General features: G+C 38.7%; 3 protein-coding genes across 3 annotated transcripts; all 3 read left to right on the top strand.

Annotated features, from left to right (window-relative positions):
• The first annotated feature begins 5020 nt into the window (after positions 1-5020).
• On the top strand, positions 5021-5547 carry LOC137728456 (18.1 kDa class I heat shock protein-like). Its single transcript, XM_068467239.2, has one exon. It carries the CDS (start codon positions 5065-5067, stop codon positions 5545-5547), a length of 483 nt encoding a protein of 160 aa, XP_068323340.2. The 5' UTR covers positions 5021-5064.
• A 2698-nt stretch (positions 5548-8245) lies between these two features.
• Positions 8246-9759, top strand: LOC137730108 (peroxidase 7-like). The gene is made up of 2 exons (XM_068469173.2): positions 8246-8552; positions 8788-9759. Exons 1-2 carry the CDS (start codon positions 8268-8270, stop codon positions 9541-9543), a joined length of 1041 nt encoding a protein of 346 aa, XP_068325274.2. The 5' UTR covers positions 8246-8267; the 3' UTR covers positions 9544-9759.
• Positions 9760-10457: 698 nt separating this feature from the next.
• LOC137727804 (metacaspase-4-like) lies at positions 10458-13181 on the top strand. Its single transcript, XM_068466629.2, has 2 exons — positions 10458-11124; positions 12080-13181. The coding sequence occupies exons 1-2, from the start codon at positions 10779-10781 to the stop codon at positions 12979-12981; spliced, it is 1248 nt and encodes a 415-aa protein (XP_068322730.2). The 5' UTR covers positions 10458-10778; the 3' UTR covers positions 12982-13181.
• The last annotated feature ends 115 nt before the right edge of the window (positions 13182-13296 follow it).

Genomic DNA, 13296 nt, shown 5'->3' with positions numbered 1-13296 from the left:
CCTTAAAGACTCGAAAACATTATTATTTTTTTATTCTTATATTGACAAGGTTAGTAAATAAGAAAAAATACCTCACTATTTATACAAAAACACTTTAAAAGTTCAGATGAAAAACAAAACTCATAATCAATCTACTTGTAAGCCCGAAGTTTTTTGGTTTCCTTATCTCGATACAAAATAAATTAGTTATTCCGTGTTTCTAAATTATTGAGTTTGAAGTGTTTTTCTAAATATAATTTTATCGATGTCTTATGTGTGAAAACAAATAATTTTTTTATATGAAGTGAGGCACATTTTTTAGCGTCGTCCCAGGCCTCAAAAATCTCTAGACCGGCCCTGACAATACTTGAGAGGATGATCATCTTCGATCTGGTTGTAAAATCATGAAGGATTATAACAGTGTTAAGGTTGTGTAGCTCAATACAAGCTATAAATGTAAATGAACATAATCATGCATCCGAAAATACCAAAATAATCTACGAGTTTGAAGTTGGTGGCTAAATACTAATAGCATCTAGCCTTTTTAGAAAAAAAAATCCACACGTTGATGAGTTCATTGCGGCTATCTCTCCCCACATGTTGGACGTATGTTTGAGTTTGGAGACAATATCGATGGTAAATTATATTTAATACACACTTGATGGGACCATTTCTCGTTGGTGTTGTAATTAAAGACTAGCTTATTTGTTGAAGTGACTAAAATTATTTATTCATGCACTTGAGTGTACAAATTTAGATTTTCAAGTTGTATTTGGAAGTATTTTTAGATTTAGATAATCAAAAGTGCTTGGGATAATGTTTTAGCATACGAAGTTAATAGTGTCTATGGGGTTGTCAGATATTTTATGAATTCTTGATAAAAATTTCATGTGCTTCTAACAACAAATAAATGCTTTATAGAGAAGCATATTCAAACTACGCTTTTGAGCTTGAACAGTACTTCTAGGAACCAATTTCCAGGTTCTCCAAGAGAGTTCTGTAACATTGACTTCTATCCCCTGTTGAAAATCAATGTCAAAGTTAGGCAAGGAAAGTTAGGCAATGTTAGGTATGGTTGAATAAAAATTATTAGGTGCAATTAATGTGTTTTGTGTGGTAATAAATAATCTTAGTTTAATCATTTGGTTTGCTATAAATACCTAAGTTCTCAAGCATTGTAAATCATCCAAGGAAAAACAAAGCCTAGAGCTAAATAAGAAAAGCTTTGCTAATTAGTTTGTTTTGTGAGCTTTCTTTAAGAGTGCTCTATTTTCTTCTTCTTGGGATCATTAGAGTTATCTTGGATACTCTTCTTATTCAACAATTGGTATCAGAGCCAAGTCGGTCAGGGATCGTTCTTGGTAGAGCATTGGTTGTAAAGTCTCTTGAAATTCCGAGTATGCTCTGTGGTTGCAGTTTTGACTGATCTTCCACATCAGAAAAGGTTTCTTGAGATTATTGTTGGGGTTATCACAAACCTTGAGAGGAAGCTTCTTTGTGTCGAGAGTAGTGTATTACTCTGCACGGTAATCACTCAAGCTTGTTCGGTGAAGTCAAAGTCTTGCCGATACGATGGGTGATCTTCAAGTTGTTGGAGGAATCAAGAAGCTCAACAACCAAAACTATAACACGTGGGCAACGTGTATAGAGTCTTACCTTCAAGGTCAAGACTTGTGGGAGGTTGTCGGTGGTAGTGAAGTTACACAACCGGCAGCGGAAGATGCTAACGGCGTCTTGCGAAAGTGGAAAATTAAAGCAGGCAAAGCGATGTTTGCTTTAAAGACCACAATTGAAGAAGAAATGTTGGAGCACATTCGGGATGCCAAAACGCCAAAGGAAGCATGGGACACTTTTGTTACACTCTTTTCGAAGAGGAACGATACAAAATTGCAACTTCTCGAGAATGAGTTGTTATCGATGGTACAACGCGACATGACGATTGCCCAGTACTTTCACAAGGTGAAGTCGATATGCCGCGAAATTTCAGAATTAGATCCAACAGCTCCTATTGGGGAAACCAGGATGAAGAGAATAATTATCCATGGTTTGAGACCCGAATATCGAGGGTTCATTGCCGCTATACAAGGATGGCCAACACAACCATCGCTTGTTGAGTTTGAAAATTTGCTTGCAAGTCAAGAAGCTATGGCCAAGCAAATGGGAGGAGTCTCACTGAAGAGTGAAGAGGAAGCGCTCTACACCAACAAAAGCAAAGGCACCTTCAAGCGGTATGCTGGTGGTGGATCTAAAAGAAATGATGACAAGGAAAAAGGTCATCAAGGAGGAGGGAGTTCTCGGCCAGGGGGAGCTCCGAAGTATCACGACAACCGTGGTCAGTCCCAGAATAATAAAAGATTTGAGGGCAAGTGTTACAATTGTGGAAAGAATGGCCACATGGCGAAAGATTGTTGGACCAAGAAAGAGCCTGTTGAAAGTAATACTGCTACTTCCAGTTCGAAGGAGAATAGTGAAGATGGCTGGGATGCTGAAGCATTATTCGCTATGGAGGAAGAAGAAGAATTAGCCCTCACGGTAACAACACCAGAACACATTGACTACAAAGATGATTGGGACGTCATTGCGTCTCTAGCCCTGGAGGAAGAATGGGATGCAGAAGCATCATCTTGTTGGTGCTCAGAAAATGAGGCGTTGCCCGACCCAAAAGATTTAGAAGATACATTGCAAGGGAAACTGGGAGACCAAGCTGCCCAAATCCAATCAAGTCCAGATGAGCCTGAAGATTTGCTTGCTGGAGACGATGTCGAGCAAGAAGTACCTAAGAGTCCTTGGCAAACAGGTGTGTACCAACAACCACAAGAAGTTAGACCTAGTGAAGTGGAAGTATCAACTCCACAAGCACAACTAAGAAGGTCAACAAGAGTACGAAAGCCAAATCCTAAATATGCCAATGCTGCCATAACTGATGGAGCACCAAAAGAACCTGAGGTGTTTGAAGAAGCATCACAGAGTTCTGAATGGATAAGAGCTATGGAAGAAGAAATCACTGCACTTAAGCAGAATCAGACTTGGGATTTGGTGCCAAAGCCAAGGGATGTGAAACCCATATCCTGCAAATGGGTGTACAAGATAAAGCGTCGTCCAGATGGGTCAATCGAGAGGTACAAGGCACGATTGGTAGCTCGTGGTTTCTCTCAACAGTACGGACTAGACTATGATGAAACGTTTAGTCCAGTGGCGAAGCTTACAACAGTACGAGTCTTACTTGCACTTGCAGCCAACAAAGACTGGAATCTATACCAGATGGATGTGAAGAATGCTTTCTTGCATGGAGAGTTAGATCGGGAAATCTACATGATGCAGCCAATGGGCTTTAAAAGCGAAGCTCATCCTGAGTACGTGTGCAAGTTAAGGAAAGCACTCTACGGTTTGAAACAAGCACCAAGAGCATGGTACGGTAAGATTGCTGAATTTCTAACACAAAGTGGTTATTCAGTAACACCTGCAGATTCCAGCTTGTTTGTCAAAGCCAATGAAGGAAAGCTAGCTATCGTGCTAGTATATGTGGATGACTTGATCATAACCGGTGACGATGAGGCAGAAATTCTTCGGACGAAGGAGAATTTATCAGTCCGTTTCCAGATGAAGGAACTTGGCCAACTCAAGCACTTCCTTGGTCTAGAGGTTGATCGCACACAAGAAGGAATATTTCTCTGTCAACAGAAGTATTCCAAAGATTTATTGAAGAGGTTCGGAATGCTCGAATGCAAGCTGATCTCTACGCCGATGGAGCCAAATGTCAAAATGAGTGCACATGAAGGAAAAGATTTGGAAGATGCGACGATGTATCGACAATTGGTAGGTAGTCTGATCTACTTAACCTTGACTCGACCTGACATTTCTTATGCAGTTGGTGTGATGAGTCGGTACATGCAAAATCCAAAGAAGCCTCACTTGGAAGCAGTTCGACGAATACTGAGATATGTGAAGAGTACAATTGACTATGGTCTTTTGTACAAGAAAAGTGAAGACTGCAAGTTAGTTGGTTACTGTGATGCTGACTATGCGGGAGATCATGACACCAGGAGATCAACAACTGGGTATGTGTTTAAGCTTGGTTCTGGAACCATCTCTTGGTGTAGCAAGAGACAGCCAACGGTATCTTTGTCAACCACAGAAGCAGAGTATAGAGCAGCAGCAATGGCAGCTCAAGAGAATGCATGGCTGGTACAGCTGATGAGTGATCTACATCAACCAGTAGATTATCCAGTACCATTGTACTGTGATAACCAATCGGCCATTCGCTTGGCAGAAAATCCAGTCTTTCATGCAAGAACTAAACATGTGGAAGTGCACTACCACTTTATCAGAGAAAAGGTTCTACAAGAAGAGATTGAGATGAGACAAGTCAAGACGAATGATCAAGTTGCGGACTTGTTCACAAAAAGTTTAAGTACAGGCAAGCTCGAAAATTTTCGCTGTCTGCTCAGCACAGTGCAAAGAATGAGAGCTGACATTGAGGGGGAGTGTTGAAAATCAATGTCAAAGTTAGGCAAGGAAAGTTAGGCAATGTTAGGTATGGTTGAATAAAAATTATTAGGTGCAATTAATGTGTTTTGTGTGGTAATAAATAATCTTAGTTTAATCATTTGGTTTGCTATAAATACCTAAGTTCTCAAGCATTGTAAATCATCCAAGGAAAAACAAAGCCTAGAGCTAAATAAGAAAAGCTTTGCTAATTAGTTTGTTTTGTGAGCTTTCTTTAAGAGTGCTCTATTTTCTTCTTCTTGGGATCATTAGAGTTATCTTGGATACTCTTCTTATTCAACATCCCCTACCCATTATCTCAAAAAATATAAATGGAATGGGCCCAACAAAGTCCATCGACATCAAGAACATCAATTCCCTAGAAGCCGAAGACTATCCAACTCCAGAAACTCCAAGAAAATCACCGTCTCCTCTTCCCTCCCAGGAAAAATACTCATATCAAACAACGCACCAAAACCATCACTTGCGAAATCTGATAAAAAACACCATCCGTAATTAAAACAAGAACTCAGGTTAATAGCTTTTTCATCCCAAACCCTAAACCCAAACCACAAAAACAACAAAAACTCAAATCTGAAAATGTCCATTTTATTACTATCTCTCTTAGATCAGCCCAACTTTTTGGCACCTTTCAGAGTTTTCGACTCAGAAATATCCAACAACACCACATACATGGACTGGAAGGAGACTTCAGATGCTCACACCTTTGAAATAGATCTTCCAGGCCTTGCAAAAGAGGACGTGAAGCTTGAGCTACAAGAAAACAAAGCGCTTCGTGTTACTGCAAAGAGAAAACTGGAGCCTGAAACGGAAGACCCCAAGCATGAGACGTGGCACTGTAAGGAAAGGACAAGTGGAAGCTTCTCGAGGAATTTTAGGTTGCCTGACAAAGCCAAGGTCGATGAGATTAAGGCTTCAATGCGTGACGGGGTGTTGGTAAATACAGTGTCTAAGGAGGAGGAATTGAATAAAAAACACAAACATGAGAAGGTTGAGATCTCTGGGGATGATGAAGGACATGGTTGTATTCTGCAAAGCTTAATTAGAAAACTTAATGCGTAATGCTAGAGAGACTAAATTTATAGATTAAAATTGCAAACTAAATGATGTGTCGCCAATAAGAAATGAATATATTTATCAACGTTTAAGTAATAATTCAATTATCAACTTCCATGTTATTTAGTTTATAAAACTTAGTCTACAAATTTCGTTTCCCTAGCATTACTCAAACATAATTGATCTGATTTTGCTTATTTCTTTGGTGGTTGTAATTTTTGTTTAAATGATTCATTTGTATGGTGTGAATTTGTGTTCCTCGTTATGTTAATTAATAATACTTTGTAAAAACCTGTTGATTTCAGGTTTGAGTGCAGATTTAATATTAAAGGTGTGACCTTTGCAACATTATGATTTTAATTCTAGAGTGAGTCTGATGTCAACCTCAATTAAGCAATCCGACAAAAGAAAGACTAAATTGGATTAATAGTTCTCATGGTGATAGAATAATCAGATAATAAAAATAAGATTTAAACCTTCGCGATCAAGTCCGTTATAATAAGCTCAAAATTAACATTTCGATCCAATTCTCCGTTAATTAACATTCTCACCCCACCCCAAAGCCCAGCCCCCCCCTTTTTTTTTTTCTTTCCAGATAGCTGTTAGCAGTATTTAACACGACCCACTACGAAATATAAAAATTTGAAATGGGCCCTAGATAGTAGAACACCACGAAAACTTAAGAATATTGATCAGTTTATACAGTTAAGCATGATTGAATTAGCGTAATCCAGACAACAACTTGTTATCAGATTCTCACAGCAAGCTCCTAAAATTTCATCAAACTAACTTGACAAAGTAGAACCTACCATTTTTTGCTGAACCTGAACCCATCTGTCCATACTTATTCCAGCCAAAGGCGAAAGAATGTCCATCCTAAGTAGCGAATACAGTGTGATTCCTCCCGGATGAAGATCTAACAACTTTGTACCTGCAGCACAAATTTTTTAAAAATTGAAGAGTTCTTCAAACACAACCCACTACGCAATTCAAATGGATCAGCAAGCATCAAAGATTCAAAGTTCCAATTCTATAAATCAGGTGATTTCCATCAAGAAAACAAATTGTTCAACATTAAACAAGCAAACATAGTTTGAAAGTTCCGATGCTACAGTTGGAGGATTTAAACTCTCCGTTAACATTTTCATATCTCTTTCGGTTATGAAGGTTGAATGGGTTAACGGATTATTAGCAGAAAATTAATTTTGGGTTTCAAACATAATGGATTCCACCATGAGAATTTAAATCTAGCTTTTTGTACGGGACCATCACTACTAGGGACATTTAATCCAATTTGGAAAAAAAAAATATATATCTAATTGTCTAAGCCAAAAATTATATAATGTATGGTAACTCTTAGTATAATGTATCAGCATTTCAACATATATATAAATTTGGCAATGTATAGTATCTTGGCACTAGCTAGCTAGCTGGAGATTTTGGCAATTTCTTAGTTACATGTAGTGAAAATTTGTGAATGGGCTCTCTATGTTTCACTCAAAGAAGTAGCATGCAGAGAGGAACTTACTTAGGTCCTGCTGCTGAAGCTTGGAAAATATAGGAAACTAACATTTTTGTTAACACATTAAAGATTTTTGGCCACTGTTCAAGATTTTGAAACATAGTCTTAAGTAGTTTATGAGCACTCTCGACATGCCTCGAGCAATGCCTAAACCCCGCCTATGAGCACTCTCGACACGCTTCGAGCAATGCTCAAGCCCCTCTGGAGATGTTTTGAGTAGTTAATTCTAAAATTAGAAGGAAAAAAATAGGCTGCCTTCGAGGTCCATTTAATACGATTAAGAATTAGATACTTCCAGAAGTGTCCCATAATTGAAACCCTAATCCTAAAATATCCCCTTTGTCAAAAAAATAAAAAAAATAAAAAAATGGAAAAACTAAGCTTCATTACTTTCTCTTTCTTTTAGAAATAAGGAAAAGTTCTAAATGACAATATGCAACTTGCTAGAATGTTTAACCGGATAAAAGGGATTTATGCGTTTTGGACTAATATTAAAATGCTTGATTACTTCAACACACTTGATTACTCAATTCTCCAATTGTTTTAGAGGAGAAATTTTTCATTATGACAGGAACACAGGTGGTACATCACGTGTTTTTATATAAATAATGAAAAATTATATTTTTTAAGTTTTTAACACACATATTTTGTTATTTATATAGTGACACGTAGTGTACCATCATGTGTTCCGGTTACATTGAAAAATCTCTCGTTTTAGAGGTTGAGAAACTTTGAATATTGGATGGTTTGTCAAAGTCCGAATAAATATATACAAGTTAACCAAAAAAATAATAATTAAATAAATACAAATGTTAAAGACGTGGGAATCTTAAAGAGCTAATATATATTAATTAATTTGGGATCCAGGTGTAGTTTGTGATGGAGCTCTCGGTATCCCTGCTGGGGTGGGTTTTTCTCCGCTGGGACCTTCCCCTAGTGGGGTGGGTTGGTCTCAGCTGATGACCCGAATTATAAACAGTATCAATCTGTACACAAAATTTTAAAAAATTAGACTTCCAAAAGCTACATGTTTGCATGTTACTATTTTGTGTGCGTTAAGACGCAATAGTGCTTCTCACGTATTTACAAAACCCCACGAACATGTCAACTCAGTTTTTAGAGTTGTATATAAAGTCAAGGCTGATTTAGGTTAATGTTAAGCACACACAATAATACCAAATACCAAAAATAAGTTTTCATAAACATGAAGTTGTGCAGTTCTAGATTGTCTGTTGTTCTTGTTCTGTTGGAGCTGTTCATGATCAATGTTGTATCATCGACTAAGTTACCTATAACGGCAGCTCTTAACGTAAAAAAGCCTCGGGCCAAATATGTTCGCGCTGAGGATCTTCTGTCATTCGATCACTATGTTAAAACATGTCCACAAGCTGAGGGAATCATTCAACAAAAAGTCAGAGATTGGATTCAGAAGGATTTCACTTTGGCTGCTAGCATCATTCGCTTACACTTCCATGACTGTATTGTGAGAGTAAGCATTCGTTCGCATTGACTTTACTTTTCTTTTTTGTTACTTGCATTAGAAGGAATTGAACCCTTAACCGATCCTATTAACTGTTAAATTTTCATACAAGGTAAAATGTCACTTACCATATACAAAAGTACAAGATCTAGACGAAATTCTAACAGTTAATGTATAGAAGAAAGGCTTAGAGAATATTGTAAATGACATGTATTATATGATTGTAATGAACATTGCACTGCAGGGATGCGATGCATCAATTCTCCTTAACCATCAAGCTAGCGAGAGGAGGGCTTTTGCCAGCAGGACACTAAGAGGTTTTGAAGTAATTGATGACATCAAAGCGGAGCTTGAGAGGCAGTGTCCTAAAACCGTCTCATGTGCTGACATTCTCACTGCCGCAACCAGAGATGCCACAATCATAGCTGGTGGTCCATTTTGGGAAGTCCCCTTCGGACGCAAAGATGGTAAAATTTCAATCCTCAAGGAAGCTGACATTGTTCCTCAGGGACAGGAGAACATCACTCAATTGATCAATTTTTTCCAATCACGCGGCTTGAACATGCTTGATTTGGTCACACTCTCCGGGGCACACACCATGGGCAGAAGTTCTTGCTACGCCTTCAAGCACAGGCTCTCAAATTTCAATGGAACGAGAAAGCCTGACCCTTCACTTAACTCTATGTACTTGAATAACTTCTTGAAGAAGAAATGCAAAAATGACTTGGACTTGGTTTATCTCGACGCCATAACTCCAAAGACATTCGATCCAATGTACTTCTCGAATCTCAACAAGAAGTTGGGATTGTTGTCTACTGATCAGCTGCTCAAGTCGGACAAGAGAACCGGTCCTTTTGTTGCTGCATTGGCGTCTCAGCCGTCACTTTTCGAAAGCCAGTTTTCTGTGTCAATGGTGAAGCTTGGAAATGTGCAAGTTCTCACAAGACCTAATGAAGGTGAAATCCGAGTGAACTGCAATTTTGTCAATGCTAAAAAATGATGTCGAGGACATGATTATGTTTTTTCCCCCTATTTTTTCTAGTCTTTGTGTTGTGCGTTTGGTTTTTTGTTTCTTACCCAGTCATAATGGGCAGGACGCCCCTTGTTTTTGTAACGTAAATTCTCTCTGCGCGACATTACATCTTATCATTTTTCAAGATTATTGATATGGAGCTTAGGGCAATACCCAATTCAGGGTGTTATGGTTACTATTAAACTACATGTCTTTTTTTTCTAATCACGCAGCTATTGCTTGTTTTAAGTCCAAATAGCATTTGGGTTAACTTTTATCTTCCGCATAACAAAATATTAGCCAATTTATGAAAAATTTCTGGTTTTCCCCTCAGATATTGATGATGGAGCGAGTGCACGAACACACGACATCAAGTGTATGATAATGTTTTAAACCACTTAGCAAAAAGATACTTGAAGTAAAAAAATACCATAACATAGGATGGTTATGTTGTTGTACGAGGAAGTAGTCTAATTACTTATACGTACATGCAAAGTTCCTTTTTTTTTGCGATATGAGATTGATATTCTCAAGTTCTCAACACGCTCCCTTATGTGCGGCTAATTTTCAAGTCCAGCAAGTGGACAATACAAATCCGGTGAAGTGGAGCAAATGTGGCCGTTGGACTTTACACATAGGACAACCTACTATGATGCTATGAAGAAAGTTGAGGTTCTACCATAAAACCAATTAACAACATGGAGAATAACCTAATTACTTATAAGCACATACAACGTCATTTTTTTCAATGTAAAATTGATACCCCTCAACAAATGATACTATAAATTTGATAATGTTTTGTGGGGAAGTTGAGAAAATACTACAAATATTTTCAAGATAACTCTAAATTTAACTTGTGCCAATATTAAAAGATAGATAGTCATTGGCACAATATATTTGCTAATATGGCAAAATATATCATGCAGCAATTTGGTATGCAATTAAAAGCCAGGACGTGCATCCAAGTCCTTATCCTGTTCTTCTTTGCCGGCACCAACCCAAGCCAAAACCCATTTAAAAAACTAATTCAACTTGTATATTAATCAAACAAAAGGATTGGTATATTAAAATATTATTGTAATTCCGAAATAAATAAATAAATAAAACTCTAATTTTAAGGTAATAATAAACAGAGGATCATCACATTGCAATTCTCCTTCTCACACACAAAAAAAAAAAAAAAAAAAAAAAAACAGAGTGAGAGTGATCGGAAATCTTCAGAAATGGTGAAGAAGGCAGTGCTGATAGGATGCAACTACCAAGGAACGAAGGCGGAGCTCAAAGGCTGCATAAACGACGTCAGGCGAATGCACAGATGCCTCGTCGACCGCTACGGCTTCTCCGAGGACGACATCCAAGTTCTGATCGACACCGACGACTCCTACACTCAGCCCACCGGAAAAAACATCCGCCAGGCCATCACCAACCTCATCCGATCCGCCGATCCCGGCGACGTCCTGTTTGTTCACTACAGTGGCCACGGGACCCGCCTTCCCGCCGAGACGGGGGATGATGATGATACGGGATATGACGAGTGCATCGTCCCCACTGACATGAACCTCATCACTGGTTTGACTCGTTCATTTCTTTTCTAAATTCTTTTCCGTCTCAGTTTTGATTTTTGAGTTTTACTTAAACCGATTATTGTTTTGATTTGTATCTGTTTTTTTATAATTCCAATGGATGAACTTATCAAAATCAAGATGGGCGACATATCGATCAAACGTGGATGAACAAATCGGTCAAATATTAACCAACGTATCAATCAAACATTGATGACATGTCTATCAAATATTGACGTCATATCCATCAAACACTAAAAACTGATCATTTCAGCAATCGTGATCTGTAAATTGATCGTTTCAGCCAATTTTCTGTTTTTTTTTTCAGTCTCTGGTGAACAAAACTGGTGGATTATGGATAGAATTTGATCATATTTCAGAAAAATTAAGATCTGCTTGATGATCCAAAATTTTTGGATGAGCTAAATCCGTTTGGTTGTGATTCTTAATATAATGTGTTTGGGTTCTTGATCTGCTTTTCTGCCCTCTCTTTTTTTTTTTGCGTAAAGTCTGCTTTTCTGCTTTTACATTGTGTTAAAGTATAAGATTAAGTCATTTCTATCTACTGTTCTTTCTAATTCAAACTCAGAATGCTTATAAAAAAATATAAGCATAATGCCAACGAAGGTTGGTTCAGTTGGTACGGGCGTGCTTGAGGTTAACCCCCAATCTAAGTTTGATTCACGCTGCCAGCAGTTCTCGTTGGTGCACAATTTGTAAATTCCTTTGTAAATGTATACCCGTGACAACTGCCAGTTAAGTGTCACACGTAAATCCCTTTGACTTGAGATTGTGGGTATGCCCTGGTATTGGTGGCGAGAGTAGCCAATCTCTTCCTAAACTTTTTGTTACCAAAAAAAAAAAGGTTTTAATCTGAATTTGGTCATATATGAACATGAATCTGATTGCTTTGTTTGGTATGGGGCCGGTATAACAATTGTTTTAGATGGTACTTGTAACAGATGATGACTTCAGGGAGTTTGTAGACCAGCTGCCAGCAGGTTGCCGGTTGACAATTGTATCAGATTCGTGCCACAGCGGGGGCCTCATTGATGAAGCGAAAGAGCAGATAGGAGAGAGCACCAAGGGGCGAGGGCGCGAGTCCAGCTCCGGTGGTGGCGGATTCAAGAATTTTCTGAAGGACAGGGCAGAAGATGCACTGCAATCTCGTGGGATTCACATCCCATCTGCATTGCGCCACGGTCGACATAATGATGAAGAAGAGAAGGCGGAAGACAGAGAGATCGAAACTGAAGACGGGGTCAGGGTCCGTGTCAAAGGCCGGTCTCTACCACTCTCAACTCTCATAGAGATACTCAAGCAGAAAACAGGCAAGGATGACATTGACGTTGGGAAGCTGAGGCCAACACTTTTCGATGTTTTCGGAGAGGATGCCAGCCCTAAGGTGAAGAAGTTCATGAAGGTGATCATGAGCAAACTCCAAAACCACGAGGGCGGAGGCAGCGGGTTATTGGGGAAGATTGGAAGCTTGGCTCAAGGGTTTCTTGAACTAAAGCTTCAAGAAAACGACGAGTACGCAAAGCCTGCTCTAGAGACAGAAGTAGGCAGCAAGCAAGAGGTTTATGCCGGAGCAAATCATCGCGCCATTCCTGATGGCGGGATTCTCATTAGCGGTTGCCAGACAGACCAAACGTCCGCGGATGCCACTCCTCCCGGAAATGCAGCTGAAAGCTATGGCGCTCTTAGTAATGCAATTCAGAAGATACTCTCAGAGCAAGACGGAGCCGTTTCGAACCAAGAGCTTGTTCTCAAGGCGAGGCAGGCTCTTAAGAGACAGGGTTTCACTCAGCGACCTGGCCTCTATTGCCATGACCATCACGTCGCTGCTCCCTTCGTGTGCTGATCCGAGAGTTTATAAATATTTATATGTACTGTGATAAATAATTTCAGTGAGGCACTTTATGCTCTTCTTTCGGAAAAGACTTGCATAAAATTGATTCACCGCTATATGACATCTTAGTTGAATAATGCATTGCATTGTTAGACTGAGACGTTACGGCTTTAATATTTTCGCTGGTTTTATCGGATTTTTTATTTTGTCCATTTGAATTTTAATGATTTTGTTTTGTTCGTTTTCATCTAATAAATATCTTAATGTCTTTGAACGTAAAGGATTTTTTTTTTTTTTGGGTACAATTTCATTCACAAAATGTATGAT

The sequence above is a fragment of the Pyrus communis genome, chromosome 10, assembly GCF_041283825.1.
Source record: "Pyrus communis isolate YQ-2024b chromosome 10, ASM4128382v1, whole genome shotgun sequence".
In the NCBI taxonomy this organism is placed as follows: domain Eukaryota; kingdom Viridiplantae; phylum Streptophyta; class Magnoliopsida; order Rosales; family Rosaceae; genus Pyrus; species Pyrus communis.
This window is presented reverse-complemented; position numbering and strand designations above follow the sequence as displayed.

Bases quoted from the DNA above. Each gene is read 5' to 3' on its own strand.
- LOC137728456 (XM_068467239.2), top strand. From the start codon at position 5,065: ATGTCCATTTTATTACTATCTCTCTTAGATCAGCCCAACTTTTTGGCA.
- LOC137727804 (XM_068466629.2), top strand. From the start codon at position 10,779: ATGGTGAAGAAGGCAGTGCTGATAGGATGCAACTACCAAGGAACGAAG. The intron at 11,125-12,079 runs GTTTGACTCGTT...TACTTGTAACAG, and splicing joins TGACATGAACCTCATCACTG to ATGATGACTTCAGGGAGTTT.
- LOC137730108 (XM_068469173.2), top strand. From the start codon at position 8,268: ATGAAGTTGTGCAGTTCTAGATTGTCTGTTGTTCTTGTTCTGTTGGAG. The intron at 8,553-8,787 runs GTAAGCATTCGT...ATTGCACTGCAG, and splicing joins TCCATGACTGTATTGTGAGA to GGATGCGATGCATCAATTCT.